This window comes from Emys orbicularis, chromosome 3 (genome assembly GCF_028017835.1).
Source record: "Emys orbicularis isolate rEmyOrb1 chromosome 3, rEmyOrb1.hap1, whole genome shotgun sequence".
Lineage (NCBI taxonomy): Eukaryota > Metazoa > Chordata > Testudines > Emydidae > Emys > Emys orbicularis.
The window spans coordinates 211,349,183-211,374,387 of NC_088685.1; the positions used below are offsets into that span (position 1 = coordinate 211,349,183).

At 43.0% G+C, this 25,205-nt stretch overlaps 1 protein-coding gene across 1 annotated transcript in view; it reads left to right on the plus strand.

The window, feature by feature from the left end:
* The window catches only part of RIN2 (Ras and Rab interactor 2), a 71,515-nt gene extending 49,041 nt beyond the window's left edge, over window positions 1–22,474 (plus strand). The window contains exons 10-13 of the mRNA XM_065401499.1: window positions 12,800–13,105; window positions 15,564–15,695; window positions 18,326–18,489; window positions 22,154–22,474. Of these exons, the coding sequence (XP_065257571.1) occupies window positions 12,800–13,105; window positions 15,564–15,695; window positions 18,326–18,489; window positions 22,154–22,474 (923 nt within the window). The remainder of the gene's footprint in view (window positions 1–12,799; window positions 13,106–15,563; window positions 15,696–18,325; window positions 18,490–22,153) is intronic.
* The last annotated feature ends 2,731 nt before the right edge of the window (window positions 22,475–25,205 follow it).

Here is a 25,205-nt window from a genome sequence, read left to right on the forward strand (position 1 = left end):
TAAAAGAGTTTGTAAGCCACATTTACGAGGTAAACATCCCTGAAGGAGAAATACTTTCCTTGTGAGGTCATTTCAGTCATAATTTGCTTGTTTTCCCCCCTCACTTCAGTGTCCTAACAGTTTGGCCAGTGAATAACTCAGTGACTTTTAAAATTGGCAGATATTTCTTTCACTGGCAGCGGTTAGTGTTTTTGTTTTGAAATTTTGGAACTTATTGAGTAAGAGGTGCTTTTGTCACATTGCTAGTCAACAATGAGGGAGTGAGGTTAACAAGTACTGCCAGGCAAATAATACACTCTGAAAAGTTTCCTGTAAAAGCAAGAGTATTTTAAAGATTCTGATTGCTTTAGTTAGAAAAGTAAAAGTATTGTGTGGACATTGTGTGTGGGCTTTTGCTCTGTACAAGTATCAGTTCTGTTGTGTTCTGCATAATCTTAGATATTTGACAAAGAAATACAGAGCTTCTTTTTTGTGATTTGGTCAAGATTTGATTTTAACTTTCACTGTTCTTTGCAAGGGTGTGGTTTAATCCAGCCAGTGGGTCTCATAATAGCTTGCTAAAATGATGCTTGCTTTTGAATGTCTCAGTAAATTAGAGTGACTGAAGTTATTGAACACTGTAACCAAACAGCCTTAGTTTTCTTCAGTGATTGAGCGTCTGACTTTCTTTGTGCAGTTTCTTCTAAATAATTTATACAGTGAGGAAGTTAAAGCAAACATGGAACTTGCATTTGAACAATCTGTTGCTTTCACCACTACTGGAGCCCGCAAAACACCACAGCAGAGCAGGAACATCAAATGTTGCTGACCTAAGCAGATAGCTATGTGGCAGACAGACTCAGTCATCCTACATAGCAGAACCTTTTACAACAGAACAAAGGCCAGTCTAATCTCCCATTTAGTGTTTTATTTCACGGTTTCGGTACTGAATTGCAACCAGACTTGTGACTACAGATAAATAGTCTGTTAATTTATAATTCCTATTAAAGTTACATTGTGAGACAAAGGGCTGGTTTACACTACACAGTTAGGTCGACATAAGGTCCCTTATGTCGTCCTAATTATGTCAGTGTCTACACTACAGCCTTCCTCCCACTGATCTAAGTGCCTTACTACACCGACATCATAACTCCACCTCCACGAGAGGCGTAAGGCTTATGTCAGTGTAGTTAGGGTGACACCGAGTCTGTGTAGACACTACATCCCTTACATCGCCTGTCTTGTCAATTTCATGACAGGAGCCCTCAAATTGACAAAAAAAAGCCCCTGCTCCCTTAGAGATCTGGGCGGCTGGACCCTGCTCCTAACTGGGAGCTGGGGTGAGAAACCGAGGAGGCTTTCCCCCACTCCTAGTTGGGAGCTGAAACCGGGGCGGCTTCAGACCTCTGCTCCCAGCTGGGAGCCAGGGTGGCTTTGGATCCTGCCCACTCCCAGCTGGGAGCTGGGGTGGCTTTGGATCCTGCCCACCCCTAGTTTGGAGCTGGGCAGTGAGCTGTGAAATTGACAAAGCTGCCTGGGTCCCGGGGAGCAGGCAGGATGGGGGGGTTAGAAGCTGGGACTCCACTCCCAGATGGCAAGAAGCCCCGGGCGGCTTCCCCCTGCTCCCGGCAGGGAATGGGGTGGGGGGCGAGGAGCCCTCGGCGGCTTCCCCCCATTCCCAGCGGGGAACAGGCATGGGGCAGCCCACCGGGAGCCTGTGGGGCAGCCAGGCTCACACTGTCCCTCATAGGTCGGTGGAAGCGCTTCTGGTGAGGACATGCACCACCGACCCAAGGAGGGTAGTGTGGACGTGCACCACCACAGTAATTACTGCGGTGGCTGTAAGTTGAACTAATGTAGGTTGACTTAGATTTGTAGTGTAGACATAACCCAAAGGCTGTTACTGTAGGTACATCTGACTTGCTTATAGATCTGCCGCACCTTCTGGCATGTTTGGAAAATATTTCCTTTTAATATCCTTCATAGAGTATGCCGTGGTGGTGGTTATTAATAAATGTTTATTTTATGATTATATACACTTGCTCTGATCAGGGTCCTATTGTGCTAGGTCCTTTACAGACATAGGCCTGGTCTGCATTACAGCTGCCGGTCGATCTAAGCGGCCCAATTTGAGTTACGTTAGTAGCGTAACTCAAGTTGATGTAGCTTAGATCTACTTGCTGTAGGGTCCACACTACGCTATGTCGACGGGAGACACTCTACCACCGACATTGCTTCCACCTCTTGTCGAGGTGGAGTACAGAAATCGATGGGAGAGCTCTCTCTATCGATTGAGTGTGTCTTCACTAGACCCGCTAAATCGATGCCACTGCATTGATTGCAGCAGTGCCGATTTAGCTCCATATTGAAGACCAGCCCATAGAGGCAGTCATGGCACCTGCCACAAAGAGTGGATAGATTTAGAGCCAGTGGGCGCAGCTGCACCCCATTGGAAATGCTCAGGAGGAGGAGAGGTGCTGTTTGCACTACTGCCTTCCTGTGGGGAAGGGCAGCTTTATGTTGTCACCAGGGCTGGTGGAGGCTGGATACAGGACTCTTTGAATAAGCACATCTTTGGGCATCCTGACCGTTTCCCTCTCCCTGGTCTGTTCTGCACACTTTGAGAGCTGCAGTAGCCAATTCCTGCCTCATTTCCCCCCCCTCTCCCACAAAACAAGTGTTTTGGCCAGCTTGTTCCACTGCAGCCAGTCAGACTTTCTTCAACAGGCTCCCCCGTATCCGAGGTTATGCTGCAGGAAGCTGGTGTAACCCTGGGCTTAGTCAAGCCCAAAGTACTTGGGCATCAGAGCTCCAGTTTCTGAGAGTTCTGTTTAATTATCTGCGTGACCGCGTGTAGTTTTTCTCCGACTCCTGAAAACAAAAGATATTGTAGGAAATCTTCCAGGTTTCCCAGAGAGAGGCAGATGAAATAGTTTAACTTCTGCCAAACCATCCAAAGAACATGCACCAGCCTTTCTAATGATTCCTGACAGATGTCACCTAATTTTAATGCTGTAGACTGCTACCCCTTTATGAAATAACAGCCTTCCCCTGGTAAGAACAAAGGAGTAGGCTCCTGCGCATTAGGACTCAGCAGAGCATGCGTGTATTCCTCTTTGGCACCAATTTGGAAATGACGGGGGAGATTTGTGAAGCCATAAAGGGGAGTTCGGTGCCTCAATTGCATGGGAGTTGGGTGCCTATCTGCCCTTTGTGCTTTGAAAATCTCACTTCTAAATCTGGGAACTTGTTCTTTCTATTCTGTATTGCTAGGATAGTAAAAGTGGGGGTATATTTTTACATTGATGGACAGTAAATAACAGCTGATCAATATAATAAACTTAAAATAAAGCTCTAAGGTGAGATTTCAAAGATCTTAAGGGATTTGGTTACTTAAATCCCCTTAAATTTCAATGGAGTTTGAGCACCTAATATTTTAGGATGCTTTGAAAATCCAGTCCTAACCCATTTTATTATTTAAGACTCAATAGAAACTAAACTGAGTGTAAAGAGTTGAATCCACGTCTAGCTGTATAAACACAAAATAGAGATTGAGACTGGTTTTGGAAAACCCAGGTTGAATTCAAAGTTCACAGATGTTTGAATTGCAGATGTTGAATGCTTTATTTATGGTTAATCTCTGTGGCACCTGACAAAACAATAACAACAACCCTGATTCTTCTTCTGTCCCTGGCCAGAAAAAGATTAATGCGAATGCTTATTGAAGGCAGTTGTGGCTAGAAAGGATCTAAACAACTCAAGAGCTCCAGCCTGAACCCCAAAATCTAGGCCTATCCCAAGAAATTCCTAGTTTAAATACAAACAGGTAATAAAACATTGAGTGGTGGGAAAAGGCACCTAAATATAAACTAAAGTGTTTGTTCTGGCACTCTTAGCTGTTCACAGCATGCTTTTTAAGGTTTGTATTTTAATGCAGGGCCTATTAGTATCAGTGTGGAATTGGCCAGTCCCTTCATTCAGGACATCCTTTGTCACAGACAGTTCCACAATTGAGAAATGGGAATCAATGTTATCCTGTGGTGAGAGATCAGAACTGAGAGACGTGACTTCTGGTTTCTTTTCCTGACTGTACCTCTGACTTGCTGTGTGACTTTGAGCAATCATTTAATTCCCCGTCCTTCAGTTTCTTCTTTCTGTAAGAAGAGTGTAATGAGATATACCTACCTCACAGGCAAACTGTGCAATTTAGTTTAATGTCTGTAGAAGCTTTAACATACTCTGATGAAAGGCACTATAGAAATGTCAGGAAGTCCACCAAGCATAGGAGGCATAACCTTTCCAAACTAAACTGTATCTCTCTTGTAGCTCCATGTGGTGTAGTACCAACCTGCTGATGTATGCAGGGTATTGAGAAAAACCCAAATTAGGCTAGCACAGTATAGTGTGTAGCAATCAGGTCCCCCACATTTCCATCTCCACTGTACCTAGGTGATCTTTTTGTTTTCAGCCTTCCAAGAAATTCTGTTCCTACAGGCTGCATCTTGTTGTGACATTGCCTAGACTGGGCGCATCTCCCCTCAACACTGTCCGTCTTAAATTACCAAAGTGGTAAACAGAACAGTGCATGTGGTCATAATAGAGGGAAACATGGCATGTGTGTGAGCATGGAGGCTGAAGGGGAAAGGGAGGAAGATAATCTCAGTGGAGGAGCTGTAGTTGGAAACTGGGTGCAGAGAAGTTTTAAAATTGGGACCTTGGAGAAGGGCAGGGGAAGGTGGAAGACCATGGTATTCTCAGTGCAGGGAGGACTTGCAAAGACACTTGCTATGACCATGTATCAAGCATCCCAGATTTAAACTTGTCCTTTGTTACTCCTTTGCCGAGTCAGCACAGGGTACAGATGTATTTCCACAAGCCACAGCGAAACTCGCTTTATCAAAGCACTTCCCGTTCCCATTTTGTGGCTAATGACTAATAGAAAATATTGAGTAAAGAAGGCATAACAAGACTTAATTTAAAACTATGTACATGGAACCCCTCAGTGAGTGTGCGCTGATCCACTGAGGAGATGAGTTGTTACAGCCCCTGGCGAGGAGGGCTTGGGACTTAAGCTCAAGCTGTAGCAGCTCATGTTTTTAGTTCTGGAGGTTCCTGGTTTGATCTCCAGTGCTTTGGCCAAGATGGTGGCCATCACATAAACACTTAAAAATGTGAAGTATATGTATTTTTTTTATACAGACGCCCTCCAAGTTACGCAAACCCGACTTACGCAAATCCGCACTTACGGAAAAAGTTCTGTAAGCTAGAAATGGGAGGGTGGTGTTTTTTTGTTTTGTTTGTGTGTGTGTGTGTGTGTGTGTGTGTAATTGTTGGGTATATGTTTCCGACTTACGCAAAATTTGAGTTACGCAAGGTGTTCCAGAACGGAACGCTTGCGTAAGTCGGGGAGCATGTGTAATGTCCCCTGAACACTCTTGGTAGAATTTTCAAGAATGCTCAGCACTGGCTAAACTGTGCTCTTGTTTAAATCATTCGGAGTTATATCACTGATTCCAGTGGGAGTTGAGTCAGGCCAATGCTGAGTGCTTTAAAAAATCCCAACCTCAGTACCGCAGAAAAACACAGGCAACTAAGGTTGTCTGTGCAATATATCCTACCAAATATTCATGAACTGCTATGTTTTCAGTTCCCAGATTTCCACTGGTCACCAACACAGCCCATTAGGAAGATCGTAATTGCCAGACTGAGGGCCATCTAACACAGTATTCTGTCTCTGACACTGGCCGGCACCAGATGCTTCAGGGAAAGGTGTAAGAACCCTACAGTAGGCATACCCACGTTAGGTCTCATCCTGATCTCTAATAGCTGGAAATTGCCTTATGACATGAAGCATGAGGTTTAATAGCTTTCCCAAGTGTTTGCAATTCATTGTGATCACTCTGGATATTCTTGTTTATCCGTATAGAGGTCCAATTCCTTTTTGAATCTAGCTAAATTCTTGGCCTCCAACAACTTCCCGTGACAATGAGTTCCACAGTCTAACTTCACGTTGTGTGATCAAATATTTCCTTTCATCAGTTTTGAATTTGCCATTTTAATTTAATTGAATGTTCTTTTGTTCTTAGTTTATTCTGATAGTTTGGGAGGGAGGAAGAAGGATTTTTGCAATAGAGACTATGAGATTAAAAGAAAAGCAGCTGTTTACAATAATTAACCAATGGGAAATAAACCAAATGCCAGTGTAGTCGTGTTGTCAGTTATATTCTCTTTGGCAGTAAAGAAGTAAATGACTTCCTTGGTCATTGATTATCTCTGTGCAAAACCACTATATTAAAAAAGGGCCGTTAGCCTCAATTTGTCTAGTCAAGTCTAGGCGTGATTAGTGTGTCTTTGAATAGTGTATACAATTTTTTTCTTAAAATGTGGTCTTCCTTTATTTAATTTTCATCTTTCTTATTCTGTGTCATGAAGTGGGCCTGATGAAATGCATCCTAGAATACTCAAGAAGCTGACTGAGGAGATATCTGAGCCATTAGCAATTATCTTTGAAAAGTCATGGAAGACGGGAGACATTCCAGAAGACTGGAAAAGGGCAAATATAGTGCCCATCTATAAAAAGGGAAATAAGGACAACCCGGGGAATTACAGACCAGCCAGCTTAACTTCTGTACCCAGAAAGATAATGGAGCAAATAATTAAGCAATCAATTTGCAAACACCTAGAAGATAATAAGGTGATAAATCACAGTCAGCATGGATTTGTCAAGAACAAATCATGTCAAACCAACCTGATAGCTTTCATTGACAGGGTAACAAGCCTTGTGGATAGGAGGGAAGCAGTAGATATGGTATATCTTGACTTTAGTAAAGCTTTTGATACTGTCTCGCATGACCTTCCCATAAACAAACTAGGGAAATACAACCTTGATGGAGCTACTATAAGGTGGGTGCATAACTGGTTGGAAAATTGTTCCCAGAGAGTAGTTGTCAGTGGTTCACAGTCATGCTGGAAGGGTATAACAAGTGGGGTCCCGCAGGGATCGGTTCTGGGTCCGGTTCTGTTCAATATCTTCATCAGTGATTTAGATAATGACATAGGGAGTACACTTATAAAGTTTGCGGACGATACCAAGCTGGGAGGGGTTGCAAGTGCTTTGGAAGATAGGATTAAAATTCAAAATGATCTGGACAAACTGGAGAAATGGTCTGAAGAAAATAGGATGAAATTCAATAAGGACAAATGCAGAGTACTCCACTTAGGAAAGAACAATCAGTTGCACACACACAAAATGGGAAATGACTGCCTAGGAAGGAGTACTGCGGAAAGGGATTTGTGGGTCATAGTGGATCACAAGCTAAGTATGAGTCAACAGTGTAACCTGTTGCAAAAAAACCCAAACATCATTCTGGGATGTATTAGCATGAGTATTGTAAACAAGACACGAGAAGTAATTCTTTCGCTCTACTCCCCGCTGATTAGGCCTAAACTGGAGTATTGGGTCCAGTTCTGGGCGCCACATTTCAGGAAAGATGTGGACAAATTGGAGAAAGTCCAGAGAAGAGCAACAAAAATGATTAAAGGTCTAGAAAACATGATATATGAGGGAAGATTGAAAAACTTGTTTTTGTTTAGTCTGGAGAAGAGAAGACTGAGAGGGGACATGATAACAGTTTTCAAGTACATAAAAGGTTGTTACAAGGAGGAGGGAGAAAATTTGTTCTTCTTAACCTCTGAGGATAGGACAAGAAGCAATGGGCTTAAACTGCAGAAAGGGAGGTTTAGGTTGGGCATTAGGAAAAACTTCCTAACTGTCAGAGTGCTTAAGCACTAGAATAATTGCCTATGGAGGTTGTGAAATCTCCATCATTGGTGATTTTTAAGAGCAGGTTGGACAAACACCTGTCAGCGATGGTCTAGATAATACTTAGTCCTGCCTTAAGTGCAGGGGACTGGACTAGATGACCTCTCGAGGTCCCTTCCAGTTCTATGATTCTAAGTAATTGAGCCGTATGGAAGGATTAACATCCTCACCCTACCCCTTGCCCCACACACACACACTTATGAATATCCCCCAGATACTCTGATTTGCTTGATCAGAGTAATGTAACAGAAGCCATTAGGAGCAGACTTGTATTAAACTTTTCACTCTTTGCAGAAAGGATGAGACCAAGTACTGTTAACATTCATGAATCACCAGCAAGTATTCTGTGAATCACAGTTTGGGGATTTCTGCATTAGACCATGCTGCTGCTCGTGCTGCTATGCTGCCTGCCTTATGACAAGATTGTATTGACTGCTTTGCAGAGGAGCTGTCTCATCTACGGGTAGCTGGCTAGTGGTTGTGTGGGAGCTTGCAATGTGTAGCACTGTCAACAACTGCCTGGGCAGTTCAACCTCTCTCTATGTACAGTTCCAGATAGACTAAGTTCCCTGAAAAATTGGGGAACCTTATTCACTGGGTATCGCCGGTATGACGGGTTTGGTCACAGAGACCCCCTTTGGGACTGTGACTTGATGTGCTGAAATTACCTCTGAGCCCATTTTCCCAACCAGCTTGGGACTCCAGAACCCTGTCTTGTTGAGCCAGACACGCTAGCCTGCTGCAACACAGACTCAGGGTCTGGTCCATGCCCCCAAAGCTGCAGACTTAATTGAAAACAGCTCCGCAGGTACCTATCTCCAGCACCCAGACACCCAGTTCCCAATTGGATCCAAATCCCAAGTAAATCCATTTCACTCGGTATAAAGCTTATACAGGATAAACTCATAAATTGTCCGCCCTCTATATTACTGATAGAGAGATACACAGCTTTTCGTTCCCCAAGGTATTAATCACTTACTCTGGGTTTATTAATAAACTAAAGTGATTTTAATTAAGTATAAAAAGTAGGATACAAGTCACCAAGCAAAATAAAGCAAAAAACACGCAAGTCGAAGCCTAATACATTAAGAAACTGATTACAGGTAATATCTCACACTCAGAGATGTTCCAATAAGCTTCTTTCACAGACTAGACTCCTTTCTAGTCGGGGCCCAATCCTTTCCCCTGGTACAGTCCTTGTTGGTTCCAGCAGACATCTCAGGTGGTAAGCAGGGGTTTTCTCATGACTGGAAGCCTCCTTGTCCTGCTCCACCCCCTTTTATAGCTTTGGCACAAGGCGGGAATCCTTTGTCTCTCTGGGTCCCCACCCCTCCTTCTAAATGGTAAAGTACCAGGTTTAAGATAGATTTCATTGTCAGGTGACATGTTCACATGTCCTGTGAGACCCCAGCCTCCATTCTTCCAGGGCTGGCCCACAGGTACCCAGGAAGGTTTGCAAGTAAACAGAGCCATTTACAGGTCACTGATTCTGAAGCACCATTAATGGCTTCCACTTAATATGTTTACATTAGTAATACAAGTTTATATCTTTATTCTCCTAAATCCAGACATAGAAATAATACATGCAAACAAGTAGGATGAACACACTCAGTAGATCATAAGCTTTGTTATGATACCTTACAAGAGACCTTTTGCATAAAGCATATTCCAGTTACATCATATTTACACTCATAAGCATATTTCCATAAAGCATATGGAGTGCAACGTCACAGCCAGCTCCAAAGGCCATATCTTGGGATAACTCATGATTGTTAGGAATCACTATGACAAATTGCAGATGTGATGTCAGAGGCAAAGAACTTTCTCTTTGCCTTCCTGCACGGCCGCAGTAGGAGAATTGAAAAAATCTCAGACGCATTGTAATCACGGTAATCACAGAGGTCTCAGATTCTGTGACTTTCCGGACCTCCACAACTTCTTCTGGGGCTGGAGCAGCAGCCCCTGGAACAGCTGGCCGAGGCCCAGCCTCAGGGCTGCCGGAGAAGCAGCCAGGAGGTGGGGGTGGGCGCCTGAACAGCTTGACCAGTGGTCAACCCCGGGGCTGCCAAGCAGCTGACCGGCAGCCAGCCCCAGGCCCGCCAGAGCAGTGGCCCCCAGAATAGCTGGCCAATGGCCAGCCCCAGGGCTGCTGGAGCAGCGGCCGGGATGTGTATATGTCACTAGAATAGCTGACGGGTGGCCAGCCTCAGGGCCCCTGAACAGCTGACGGGTGGCCAGCCCCAGGCCCGCCGGAGCAGCAGCTGAGGTTGGGACAGCTGCAAGCCCCGGCAACGCTCTGTTTGTCCTCCCTCCCTGCAGTTATTTTTAGTAATAATCAGGGACAGGTTACGGGCTTCCATGAATTTTTGTTTCTTGCCCGTGACCTGTCCCTGACTTTGACTAAAAATACCCGTGACAGAATCTTAACCTTACGCGTTGTGTATCCATAAAGCAGGGTGACCTGTGAGACTGAAGTCAGGGAAGAGGGCACCACCCACACAAAGGTTAGAGCTTCATCATAATCTTTTGTCCTCACTAACTTATTGGTAGAGTGAGTCTGCTGGCAGCATTCTCCCTCCCAGCCCTTTGAGACTGCTTAGGTTCTGTTAGCCTCTGAAGACTGGCCAACAAAACAGGTGCCTTGCCTCAATTGGAAACAAGTACGCCAGCTTCGAACTACAGGAGGTAGTGATTGATCCAAGACATGGGCAAGAGTTCTGTCCTCAGATCCTAGCCTAGACGCTCCCTTAGATGCATGCGTCAGATAAAGACAGTTATCACAGACATCCCACTGCCATTAGAACCAGGCGATGTAGGGAATCTAAACTGGATCTGTTACATTCCAATGGCCTTCGTATGATTTTGACACGATTTGTTTAGATCGTGGTCTCTGTTAAGGGTCAGATCCTGCTAGCTCTCTGTGTAAGCAACTCCAGTTGAAGTCAGTCAATGGGATTTTTGATTCACAGTGAATGGAAAGTTAAGGCCTTAAATGTAATGTTTGGCAGCACTTAAAAAATAGCCTTTGATTTTGACTTCAACAGATTCCAACAGATGAAATGCTAGCTAGAGAAGTGTTCCACTTAAAAGCACATCAGTTACACAGAGCTTTTGATATTTAAAGAGTCAGTAAAGTTAAAAAAAAAAAAAAAAAAAAGGTAAACTGCCAGTAAATACATAAATAAATAAAAAATCTGGCATTAATGATTTTAGCAAGGAATAGTATGTAGCATACTGAAATAGGATTATCCTAGTTCATTTACATTGAGGATGAGGGTGTGTATTTCCTGGATGGGAACAAATTTCTCTTCCACCAAGTATGAATGTAAGTACTTTCTCATCAAACCTGATCTTGAGTGAATGTTAGTCCAAATGGGGTCTAAAGATTCTCACTCTATTCTGGAATCCACCATTTATACCTCTGTTCCTTCCTGGTATTCCTTTATGCTTTTTTTCTGGCTGGGTGAGCAGTGGATCTCAATGGATGGGTCAGGAGGGGATTGCCTGGCTCTCCCTAATGCTGTAGATAAGATACAACTCATTTGAAATGTCACATCTGGTCACAATTGGCAGCTATGGCATAATGGAGACTTATGGGTTAGCTGAATCCACCTCCGCCCTTCATGTTGTATCTTGTATACTTTGACCTGGACGGACCATCAGTGGTGTCTGATCGGTGGACAGCTGGCAGGTCACATGGTACTTCAAGTTGCTTTTACAGGCTCCATTGCCAAGCGCCTGGATGCCTATAAAAACAGCTGGAAATGAGGCGGAGCCAGCTTACCTACCTCCATGAGGGGCTTCTACCTAAGAGGAGGAGTGGAAACAGGAGATCGGAGCCACCAGCAGGACTGGAGCATGCTAGAGAAGGCAGGAGCTGCCTGTGGGAGAAAAAGGAGTTGGTATTTTGGGAAGTATGTGCCGGGAAAGAGGAGATGGGGGGTGGTGGTCATGTGGTGGAGAAACGTGGGGAGGAAGCAGTGGGAGAGAGGTTTGAGACTGAAAGCTCTGCAGGGTATAGATTCTTTCTGTCTGTTGACAGTACCCAGCATAATAGGGCCTGAGTCCTGATTGAAGCCTTTGGGAGCTACTGCAGTACAATTAATCATGTAGTGACCATATACTTTCCTAAAGTTGTTTTTCCATATGAGCTACTGTTGTCATTGCCATAAGGATGCTAGATGATTGTGAATGAGAGGTGATGTGGTCTGCATGACTGCAAGGGTAGAAGAGGAGACCTGTGTACCCATGATTTGCAAAGGAGGTGATCCACAAAGATGGGGTCCACACTGAAAAAATCAAGAGTATCTGTTGTTAAGCCTAAGTGGAGCAGGAATAAAAAGCCAAGTGGTTGCTATATCATGTGTGCCCCATAGCTAAACAAAGACCATTAGGATTGATGACAGAGTTGAGCATAACTTCCATAATGAAATCTGAACTGGACAAAAACAGCTTGATTTTCATTTCAGTTGAAAAACCTATAACCAGGCCAAAGTTCATAAACCTTTTGGCAAAGCTGGGCTAAGTTTTAGCAAATCTGGATTGATTTATGGCTTCTGATGGAAACTATGCAAAACTGGATCGTTTCAACCCCAAACCAGAGAAAAGTTATGGGTTTTGACTGAACTGTATTGAGTTGAGATTTGTTTGAAACTGAAACTCAAAGCAAAACTCAGAGTCCCTAGATCCTTGTCCATCAAATCCAAGAGGATAGGTTTGCATGAACTCCTGTGAACTCGAGCCACTATGTTCCATACAGCTGAATAGTCTGTTTTTATTTTGTTTTTCATATTTGCCAGACTGCTGTGAATTCAAATGAAATACAGATTCTGTTTTGCCTTTTGATGCCTTCTTAGCAAACATCTGGAAACTCGGCTGCATTAATATATAGACCTTAGTGAATAGCGTCTACTCTAATTTCTCCTTTGGGAGTGGATATGTTAATACTGATTCTACTCTAGACGCTGAAATCAAATGAACATGTGTTTCCCTTTGCAGATGTTGTGCTGGAGAAGGCCATGCACAAGTGTATCCTGAAGCCCTTGAAAGGCCACATTGAAGCAATGCTGAAAGAATTCCATACTGCGGATGGCTCTTGGAAACAGTTAAAAGAAAATCTGCAGCTGGTGCGGCAGAGGAACCCTCAGGAACTGGGTGTATATGTCCCAACACCGGACTTTGTGGACGTTGAAAAGATTAAAGTCAAGTTCATGACCATGCAGAAAATGTATTCGCCTGAAAAGAAAGTCATGCTGCTGCTGAGAGTGTGCAAACTGATTTACACTGTCATGGAGAATAACTCAGGTAATGCTCTCTTCAGGTTAGATCTCCCTGCTTTGAAACCGTTAGGAGGGGGGAGTAAATCCTTTGTCTCCCTGCTGATTGGAGTTCCCCTTTCTTCCCTTAGCTTTGATCTCTGTCATCTGCCTCTCTGTTCCTCAGAGTCTCTGTTAGACTCTGCTACTCAGTTTCTTTCTAGAGTGCTGTGCCGCTCCTTGCAGCGGATCAGTTAAGCTACGCAGATTTATGAACTGCAGGAGCAGCCCTTGGAAGAACAGCTCTGGTTAACTACTGGCGTTTGAAGTAGACATTGAAGCTATGAGCACGGCTTTCCATAGCTGTCCTTTGGAGCCTGAATTTGATATTCTTAGGCTGTATCTATATTACAGCTTATATCGGCAAAACTTACGTTCCTCATGGGTGTGAATAAGCCACGCCCCTGAGCAACATAAGTTACACTGACATAATCGCTCTCGTGCACAGTGCTATACCGGTGGAAGAGCTTCTCCTGCCGACATAGCTTCTGCCACTCACTGAGGTGGGTTTTTTTATGCCGACAGGAGAGCTCCCTCCCGTCAGCATAGAGCGTCTTCACCAGATGCACTGCAGTGGTGCAGCTCCATCGGTACAGCTGCCCGTGTAGACATAGCCTAAGCCTGAATGCTTTCTGGAAACCATAGTAGATGCAGTTAAACGCATTCTGTATTTCTGTACTGGAGTCTAACAACGTAGATACAGTACTACAGTCTGAAAAATACTTTGTAACTGGAAGGTGGCAAACAAAGGCTATACTTCTGGCTAGCAGTGCCTGTGGATGTTCTGCTCTGAGCACTATCTTTTATGTTTTAGATCAAAAATAACATTACCACTTCTATACTGCAACAAGTATCTAAAATACAACCAGGGACCTTGAAAGCTAGATAATGAAATGGAGTTACATACCGATAAGAGGCATTTTTAAAATACTTGTGCAGAGTCAACAGGAGGCATGCAGCTAAAACATGCTGCTAGATGGTGAGAATGCAGGGGTGTCACCCTGTTCTCAGGCTGTGGCCTTATCGGGTGTCACAAGCAAAGCTGGGTGAAGCTTGTGTTGGGAGAGTTCCCAAGGCAAATACAAGATGTTGCAGGAAGTGATGTTGGTAGGTGCATTTTTCCTCTCTAAGGAGACACTGAATCTGGACTCCAGGATAGGGTGACTAGACAGCAAGTGTGAAAAATCAGGACGGGGGTGGGGGGTAATAGGAGCCTATATAAGAAAAAGACCCCAAAATCAGGACTGTCCCTATAAAATCGGGACATCTGGTCATCCTACTCCAGGATGGTGCTAGAGGCCCAGTGCTCTTGGAGGTGCCATCTTTCCTTCCTATGGATGGCACTTCTGCATGAGTGAGGTCTGGTATCCTGCCCAGGTTATATTCTGCCTGTCTGAATTCCTCTTGCAGTTTCAGTCTGATATAGTAGTGTTTACTTCCTGGCCCTAAACTGCTGCAGGTTGTTACTTCGTGGTATTTAAATGGCTCTTACGTTACAGTGTTGCGTGAAGTGTTTCTTGCATGGATAATAAAAATATTTACTGACTAAGAAGTGGTGGGGCTGGGAGCGGGTGAATGTTCCTGAGTTGTGCTCTATTGCTAGCAAGCACATTGTTGCTCCTAAGTGTTACTGTAATATAAATCATGAGGGGTGGGGCGGGAGAGCTTTTTCAGGGGTTGGGAGCTGCTTAAGAATCTCTGCTGTATATCCAGCCACCAGAGGAGTCTCTAGGGGGGCCATTTAGCTGGTGTAACTTAGGGTCTGTCTACTCAGCAGCTGGGAATGTGCTTCCCAGCATGGATAGTCAGACATGAGCCAGCTCTGCTTCAGCTAGGGTGCTAAAAATAGCCGTGTGGCCACGGCTGTACAAGCAGCGGTGCTGCTATACAAGTGCAAAGTATCATTGTGGTTATTATTAAGAATAATAAAAATAATGTAGCTCAGGAGTCTAATGCTCCTGTATATTCAGTCTTCTATGCCAGAATATCTGGTTCAAATGCAGGCCCTAGGATTTCCAGTCAGGTCTTCCTAGAAATAGAATTTTATTCTTAAATATAAGAGAGAGAAAATGGTTGTTTTCTGTTAATCTGCTCATGGAAATCTATGTGGAAAATGTCAGAATGGTTTGGCAAGCTTGGCCTCAGTGAATCAGTTAGCTGTGTGCCATCAGCAATGGATACCAATATAGGCCTTGCTCCTAAATTCCTTGTGCATCCAAAACTCAGTTTTGGGTGCGTCAGTAATACAAGATCAGACTCTGAGTTGGTATATTGCTATAGCCGATTTCCAGAGACTCCCACCTTGCCACACACCAATAAACACCATTCTGTAAAACAGTGTAATTGTGCAGTATCGTGAAAACAGCAACAGATTGTAAGCTTTGACCAGCTGAAAACAGCAAAAGGGTTTGGCCATTGTATCAGTGTCTGTGCTCCTTTTGCTCCAGGGAGGATGTATGGAGCGGATGACTTCTTGCCAGTGCTGACCTATGTAGTGGCCCAATGTGACATGCTGGAGCTTGATACTGAAATTGAATACATGATGGAACTGTTGGATCCGTCTTTACTACATGGAGAAGGTAAATGTTTGTTTTTGTTTTTATTAAAACCAGTTGGAAGTGTGCGGGGGGCGGGGGGGCAGAGGAGGGGAGGGGAGTTCCCTCATAACATAATGTTAACCAAAAGTATTTAAAGGAGCCCCAAAGCTAATGGTATGCTGCCAGTAGGTTAACAAGAGGCTCCCAAAACTGTCCTTGTTAGGCTGTGATATACCCTGAGTCCCAGGGATGCATGTGGTTGCAGCGTGTAGAGGTGAGGGACTGGGGAATCTGTTTGTGTGGGTTCCCATTTCTGTGACTAGGATTTCAGTAACCTAGGAGGGACGTGGCATGACTTGGCAAACAAGCTTATATTATGTGCACATGCTGGATGTGTTTTATACTTCAAGTCCTGAAAAATATTCTGAATCTATTTATAGTTCAGCAGCTTTCAATTCACATGTAATTTGGAATGGGGGCTGGGGTGAATGCCTGGGGAATTCTCTCCTGGGAAATACTTTGAGAATACCTCCCACGTGATACACTCTGGCCCATTCCAAAGGCAAAATATTTGCTTCTTGGGAAGTATTTTTTTTGAGCGCCTGGAACACGTTATCTGTGGCTGGGAGACAGAGAGGGCTAAATGCCATCAGAGGCAGGAAAATCACCCCAGCCCTCTCCAGTTTCATGGTGATATTTAATAAGGTGCTCCTGCGAACTGCCCATTGCTATCTATAGCTAGAAAGATAGTTCTTAACTCCTGTGGTCAAGATCACTTTTGAGTCTAAATTTATGTATTTTTGCCATCAAGAAAATTCAACTTCCTACTCTCATTAGACTGAACAAAACTGCTGTATCCCATTGGAAGTTGGCATGTTTGAGAGGATTATGTCAGGTCTCTTCTGATCCCACAGTTGTCTGTTCCCTGCGTTGGAGTATAGAGCTCCTCCAGCACATTGTTCAGAAATCTCATAATGGAAAACATTTGATGTATGAAGCTGAGGAACATTAACATGCTTGAAACAGAGAAACATCTGCTGAACTAACAGGAAGTTTTGGTTTTAGTTCAATAAAAGGAGAAGTCCACAGTTGATTGGCTCTTGTCTTTAACACCAGGTGTTCTGATAATGTGTAGGAAGAACTGTCTAATGATTTGGGACCATGCGGTTCTAAAGGAATGTACTGTCCAGTTTGACTGGTGGGGTTAGTGGTTATGTCACATGTTTTATGTATAAAACTTGTTTGGAGACTAAAAGCTAAGAGGACGCTAATTATAATCCTAAAATTACTGCCGCCAGCATGTTGGTAATCTTTAAATGGCACTGAATGGCTATAGCTTCAGCTCAGTGGAAATCTCCCATTTGACTGGCTTGTTTAAAAAACAAACAAACGGGGTGCCCTGTGTCCCCTACTTGCAGAGAGCTCAGTCAGTGTTACGATTGACTTCACTCTGGGACTTTTACGGCTTTGGGGCTTGCATTTTCTGCTGTAATTCTGTCTTGGCTTCATTTAAATCCCTAATAAAGATAAAGTAAATAGCAAGAGAGCTATTTACTAGACACCACCTCCCGAGCTAGACTGAAACAAGGGGATGCCGAAGGAGATAAAGAGCCATGGGAGATTCCTTTTAAAAAAACACAAACTAGGGCCAGGCTTCTGGCCAACAGACTGGATTGTGTCTCAGCCTCCACATTGTAGCAGACTCTCTGGAATATTTGTGAATTCTCAGCTGTTGCTTGAGAGCAATTACAAAACTCAGGAGGGGGGAAAAACCCCACTATTTGAAAATGGGGTGTTCAAATTAATTAAGGGAAAATAATATCCAACTTCAAAGAGCGTAGTGCAAATGCTCAGAAATAAAGGAGCATTGCTTATGTGTCTTTTTTTTTTTTAAGAAAGCACATTTTAAGTAACTATGCACAGTATTGCTGTGCCTAGTGCTATAAATGTCCCATCACTTCATAACGTGCAGTGTCTATAAAACTGAGAAACACAAGTACAGAGTGGGGGGAGGGGCCAAGCTTACTGACCCTCCGAGCCACATACGACAATCTTCAGAAGTTTGAGAACCGGGGCGCGCCTGACGGGGCTTGGGGCTTCAGCCCTGTTCCTGCTGAAGCCCCGAGCCCTGGCAGGTGTGCTGAAGCCCCGAGACCCCCCCTCCTTGCTGGGCAGAAGCCCCTACCCCACCACTGTGCTGCAAGGGAGAGGTCTCCCCTCCCCCGCCCAAGTCTGGTAGGTGGAGAATGGGGGGGAAGGATGTAGGGAGCTCCACAAGCTGGACTTTAACTGTAAAAGAGCCGCATGTATCTCACAAGCCATGGTTTGGCCACCCCAGTACAGAGCAATTCTAATCAGCCAACACGTTAACCAAATCCATTACTGCAAACTACATGGATGGATGGATAGACTGATTTCAACAGATGAATTTGTATTTTCCACTAGTGTTAGTAAAAGTGTTGTCTGGTTACATTGTTAAGAATGTTCATATAGGGTAACAGGCCCACTGTGGTTTTGTTTTTTTCTGTAGCCAGAATATGACTACTTTGGAAATAGTATAGAGAATTTTATGGGTATTCTGATTATAGTTTTTCCCCTGCTATATCAGCAGGGCTGACTAATTTCATGTTCCTGAACATTTTGAAAATCTCTTCTCTTGCACTCCTTCACAGGAGGCTATTACTTGACAAGCGCGTATGGAGCACTTTCTTTGATCAAGAATTTCCAGGAAGAACAAGCAGCCCGATTGCTGAGTTCAGAAGCCAGAGATACCCTTCGGCAGTGGCATAAGAGGAGGACAGCTAACAGAACAATTCCTTCAGTTGATGATTTTCAGGTACTGCATATGGCTTGTGAGAGAAATAAAGGGCCAGATTCTCCATTGCGGCTATGATCTCTTTGGGGAAACAGCTAATTTGGCCATGAGGAAAAGGGTTATGGCTCCCCAATTCTTGTCCAGCTCTGCCGTGGCACAGCTTAGAGCAGCCTGGAGGTTGCTCTAACCTACAGCAGCTGGCAGTAGCCCTTCAGGCCACCTCCTCTGTCATTCCCCACCATATTCCCTAGTATAAGGGAGCCTGTTACACAAGCTGTATGCCTTCTGGAGACCTTCTGCTGGGAGAATCGCCAGATAGAGAGATGTTGTTAGTTTTCACTCCAGAACCTGACCCAAAATGTCTCACTCAGTTTCTTTGACAGTCCTTGCATCGTACTGTAGAGTTGAATTACCGGATGGCCTGGAGAAAACACATTAACTGAAGGAACTTAATTTTTCCCTCCCCTTTGTACAAGTATAAAGGCTCACAAGTGTGCTAACCTGCTGCATCTTCATTTGGTTTCACTTCTCTATTTGCTTCATTACTGTTGTTATAAACCAAGCACAGGCGTATCCCCTCAGCTTGTGTAGTTTAGCATAGCTCTGTTGAAGATATTGGAGCCAATCCAGTTTACAGCCGCTGAGGATCTGGCTTACTGTATTTCTGAGAAGCCTAAATGGTGAGCTGAATTGCAGACATTTAGTAGTCTTTCTGCCTTTCCTTGCTACTCTTTAAGTGTAAGGCAGTAGATTCCACTAAAAAATTACTGATATTAGCATTGGGATTGTGTCACCCCTTTAGAGCAGAACTGAGAGTCGTTCACAGAAATCGTGGTGTACCCAAGTACTGTCTAGACAGACTGTTCTTGCAAATTACTTCAGATTAGTTGGCTAGATTGTGACAGAGAAATTAGATTTTTACTTAAAGTGACTTTTAAAATCATTTGTTTAGTTACGTAGACACACTTATTGCCTGGGACATACTCATCCTACAACTTCCTGTGAATGTTTGACAGTAACAACTTGTCCTTTCAGATCAGCATTAATAAGAAAAGCTGTTTCCATCCCCTCTCTTCACTAGTATCAGAGGGGTAGCCGTGTTAGTCTGGATCTGTAAAAGCAGCAAGGAGTCCTGTGGCACCTTATAGACTAACAGACATATTGGCGCATGAGCTTTTGTGGGTGAATACATGCATCCGACGAAGTGGGCATTCACCCACGAAAGCTCATGCTCCAGTATGTCTGTTAGTCTATAAGGTGCCACAGGTCTCTTCACTAGGTATTTCCTGCCTAAAATTGTGTTCTTTGGAACTTGTATTATAATTTGTGAGCCATTTATTTGCATTCCTATAAACTCAGAAACTGAAGTGGTATTTCTTTCTACCTTCCTCTCCAGGATGAGTCTATCCCTTTAAAACTAATACACAATCATTACTTTGCTTTTCTACTTGTATATAAAAGCCCAACTTCAATAATTTTGCTCAAAGTCTGAAAGTTCTATCTCTCTCTGAATGTTTCTTGCATTTGAAAATAAAGGCCAAGAATTAAAAAATGAGTGCCTAAAGTTAGTCTGTTAAATAAATTTGACTCAAAAATACTGCACACCCTTAGCTCCCGCTGAGTACAGTGGTTTTGAAAATATTGATAAAAATTGTAATTACAGTTGGAATTTCTAGGCTATCTTGCTAACAGACTGACTGCAGTAATGGCATTGGCAGTATTGAGAACCTAGTATAAGAGGCTGTAACGCACCATAATCCTTGTGCAAAGTTTCAACATTATAAAAGACCTTAGTATGGTTCTACTCTGAAAAATGTCTGTACAGACCTGTGTTCTGGGTGTATTCAGAATCCTATCAGTTGTCAGTGACAAGGAAGTGTTTTACTTCCTCCTAACACAGCTAAGAAAGGGTGAGCTGGGGACAACATCTGTATTAAGGTAGGATAGTTTTTCAAGTCTAGAGTTACACAACTCAGATAGATCAACTGCTGGACTAAAATATGTGGGTGGAGGGTGGAGCCATAGAAAACTCTTTGGTTTCAGTTATTTACAGTTCACATCATAGTCTCCAAAGTTTCCATATTCGTTAATGATGATTATCTAGTGCGAATTGCACAATCAAGGACTGAGGGGGTAAGAGGAGGCTGTCAATGGATAGTGAAAACTTATTTCATTCAAGGCAACTATAATGTTCTCTCTGCCTGCCTGGCAGTTTTCATTGCAAAGAATTAAAGATTGAGGTTGAACGTGAGGGAGTTGGGAAAAAGAGCAGTCTTGCATAATGTCTCTCTTTAGGAGGAGGATTGATTAACTTCGGCAATTAACCATGACCACTGCACAGAGCTAGTCGCGTCTCGCTGAGATCCGTTTTATAAATACATCTCAATTTTCCTGTACTTACGACATCTCAGTCTACCTGAGTCTACCCTCCCCATCTACCAGACTATTGCAAACTTTTTGTAGCAACTTTGCTAAAGAAATGTTCTAATCTAAATACATCTCCCATGGAGGACTTCATCTCAGAATGCTTCTGCTGTGGGCTAAATTCTATACTCTGTGCCACCCCTTCTTCCGGTGCACTCAGATTTCAGAGTCAAGGTGTGTCACATGACTGGGAATTGTGCTGAGTGAGGATGCCTGGAGAACAGATTTGGCACTGCATAAGAGAGACCACAGCTTCCCTTTCTGGGTGCTTCTTCCAAAACAGAATCTTAAATCATCAGGATTATACCCCAGCCAGATTACGCTTAGCAAAATTCATGCACTCAGCTGCTAGCTGCTAGCGATGCCAGAATTCTTCAGATCCTTTCTCACACATCCTGTGTTCCTGAAATAAAATGTAAATGCACAACTCACATGCGAGTTGGCTTCTTTAATGACTCATTCCATTTAGTCGCACACAAACACAAGTCCCATCTGCAGTTCTCACTCAATACTAACCTCTTCTTCCTCGATACTAGCCCCTTCTTCTTTCTCACTTTTTCCTTTCCTCCAATTCCACTCCCAGATACATTTTTCCTGTAGAAACTCTCTGTAGCAGACTTATTTTTTTCTTGGTTAAAAATGTGGATGTTATTTCTCAGTTTCCATATTTTACTTTTCTAATGCTTATTGGAAAGCAGAAAGGTAATATTATTTCTTCTTATGTTGTAGTATTTAGTATTTATATGTAATGCCTGCGGGAGAGGGTGTCACTTTGCAAAGAGAAAAAAGATCTAATTTCTGCTTCAACATTGTATCGATGCATTCAAATATTGCACAGTGGATTGTCTTCACGTACCATCTTTCTGTGCCTCTTAAAGAAAAGTAAAAATGTTACTTATTTTAAAATAGGCGGAGAGTTCAGACTTCATCTGATTTGTTACACCAATTCTGGTGCTTTCCTAAAGTCTCTATCCTGCAATCTAGCACAACAGCAGTATCTTTTGGACATACTGCCCAGGATGTGTGTATTGCTTCCCAACATTACAAATCACATTGTTCATCAGCAGTGATATCAGTTTCGTAGCAAGATGGTCTCCACTTACAGGAAGCTTGGAAATGTTGTGTGATATTTCTCACAATTAACGTGTGGTGAGCTTGCTACTTGTTGACCTTTCAGTCTGCTGGGCTGAGCAGAACAGTTTCACATTTCTTTAGGTGTTTAATTTGACTTTTGGTTTCTATCTGTTTTCTCACTTTACAGAACTACCTTCGAGTTGCATTTCAGGAGGTTAACAGTGGCTGTACAGGAAAGACCTTATTAGTAAGACCTTATATCACCACAGAAGATGTGTGTCAGCTCTGTGCTGAAAAATTTAAAGTGGACAACCCAGAAGATTATAGCCTGTTTCTTTTTATTGATGATACTTGGCAGCAGCTAACAGAAGATACTTACCCTCAGAAGATTAAGGCAGAGTTGCACAGCCGTCCACAACCCCAGGTTTTTCACTTTGTCTACAAGCGCATTAACAGTGATCCTTATGGTGCCATTTTCCAGAACAATGATGACAACTCCACTTTATAGAACAGATGCTTGTTATTTGTGTTCCTTGTTACCTTGTTAAAAACATCTCTTGGGTGGCTGTCTTCTTCTTTAGGAGGCAAAACAGTCTATAGATTAAATGCCTAGTAAGAACACGAGCAGCAGCTTTTAGCACTGCCTATAGAAAATATACATACAGTACTTACGGCCAATTGTGCAGTATATGCTACCACAGTGTCTGAGTGAACAACCCATTCAGCTGAGTTTCTTGGTACAGATTCTTCTAAAATATATTACACTGTGGCCCTCTGCAGGTCTATCCCTGTAAGCATGCTGAGATTAAGTTTCTCATACTTATCCTTCAGCCAAATGTTGTCTTGATTTAAACATGTATTCTAGACAAACTTTTGGGTGGACTGGCTGGTACACTCTCAATTTCACCAGCATAAGTGTGACAAGACTGTCCGATGCAGGGCATCAATTAATTCCCAATTATGTGGATGGTTGCATCCTTTTCTATCTAAAACTAATTTTTTTTTTTTTTTTACAGAAAGACTCCATGTTTTTATGTATTTCATAGAAATTTTATAGCAGTTGCAGGTAAACTGTAAGGGTGGGTTTTTAAAATATTTTTTTAACTATAAAGTATTCTATAATTATGCATGTGACTTTAACATTTAATATACAAAAATAAATCTCTTGCTGGTTTTAGAGTATTGCATTAAATGTCTGTATTTTTTCTCTTCCTCGTTACTGGAGGGTTTTATGCAACTTTTGTTTTGAGATTGTGTTTCTGTAAGCAATTTGTATTGTTGACACTGGCCACTTAGATGCCTTTAAATGAACCTGATGTACTGTTATCCAGACTATTGTTTATATACAGCCGTTTTAGACAAGCAGATACAAGCGTGTGGGGGGACATGAAATAAATGGATGTAGAGAAGAGGTAGAGAATGTAGAGAAACTAATTTAGGAATCAAATGTGTTAGTCTGCTGGTTCAGGCGCCTTGCCAAAAATGGGTGAAGAAGATTGATAAGGAACAATTGTATGTTTAAAGTACTGTGGATATGCTGATGGATAACTCTCCCAGATATTAGTTGTGTTAGCAAAGGATTAAAAGCACCAATAAAATGGATGAGAACACTAACCATTTTATATAGATTGATACTAGCAACCTCAAACATGTTTTTGACTGAAACAAAGATTGTTGTAGCTTTTGATGAATCTGAGATTGTCTTTAGACAAGAGAGAAACTGTAAAGACATCTGAAAGTCAAAGCCTTAAACATAGAAAGGTACAATGAAATTAAACGTTTATGTTCTATAAAACCTGTTCAAAATACTGAATATTGTGGTTGAAATTCTGGTCCCCATTGAAGTCAATGACAGTTTTACCACTGACTTTAACAGGGCCAGGATTTCTCCCTAAATTCTTGTAGCAGTGTAATTGAAGACAGGTGGTCACAAGAACATAGACCTTGGACTTGTACGGATGTGTATATATATAAGATCTGTACCTTTTTCATGTTGGTTTGCCACATATCTGAAATCCTTGGCACATGTTTGTGTTTTTATTTCATTTTGTAAATGATAAACAATGAGTTTTGCACATAATACATTGTAATACTGTATTATAACCACAGGTGTTGTGTAATTATTTTGAAGACAGTCCACGTGTTGAATGTTTGTTTATCAATAGAATTTTATGATACAAATCTCATATAGTGTATCAGTGGGTAGCCCAGCCTACATGGTTTGCTGTAAGAGAAGGCTCAGGAAGTATTTGCTAGTCTGTATAAAATATAGTTGTGAGGAGAAGCTGAATGATTTCATTAAAGGAAAGCAGCCTTTCATTTTTATTGAAATTAGGAATAATTAATACAAAGAAAGAAAATGATTGAGTTGGATGGTACAGGAAGGCAGCAGTAATATGAAGGAGCCTAAAGTTAGATTTCCCCCATCCAGTGTCTTCCTCCATAAACTGGAAGCAGTGCTTATTTATAAAATTTCAGTGCACATTTTGTTAGGCCTTAGCCCTGCACTAACTTTTGAAGACCATGCACGTTGAAGGTAACACCTGAAGTTCTTGGTGCCACAGACTAGAACCAGTCAGTCGTTCTCCCTGATTAAATCCTAGAAATGTAGGGCTGGAAAGGACCTCGAGAGCCCATCTAGTCCAGTGGTTCTCAACCAGAGGTCCGGGGGGCTACAAGCAGGTTTCAGGGGGTCCTCCAAGCAGGGCCAGTGTTAGACTTGCTGTGGCCCAGGGCAGAAAGCCGAAGCCTCACCGCATAGGGCTGAAGCCCAGGGCCCTGAGCTCTGCCACCTGCGGCTGAAACCAAAGCCTGAGTAATTTAGCTTCGCAGGGGCCCTGTGGCATGGGGCCCCAGGCAGTTGCCCTGCTTGTTGCCCCCTAACGCTGGCCCTGGCTTTTATATGCAGAAAACCAGTTGTGGCACAAGTGGGCCGTGGAGTTTTTATATCATGGGAGAGGGGGCTCTGAAAGAAAACGGTTGAGAACCCCTGATCTAGTCCATCCTCCTGTCTGAGGCTGTGACTTATTTAAAAAAAAAAAAGTCTAGTGAAACAGGCTGCTAACTTTATTGCTCAACCATTTCTTGCTAAGTCAGGAGTGACACTGGCTCCACAGGAAGTTCTACCATTCTTATTTAGCTGACATCTATGATGAGGGAGGGAGGGAGGAAAAGAGAAAAATTGTTGAGTAACTTCAGAACTTCAAATGTGCGATGCAGGAAGGCAAAAAAGGAGCTGG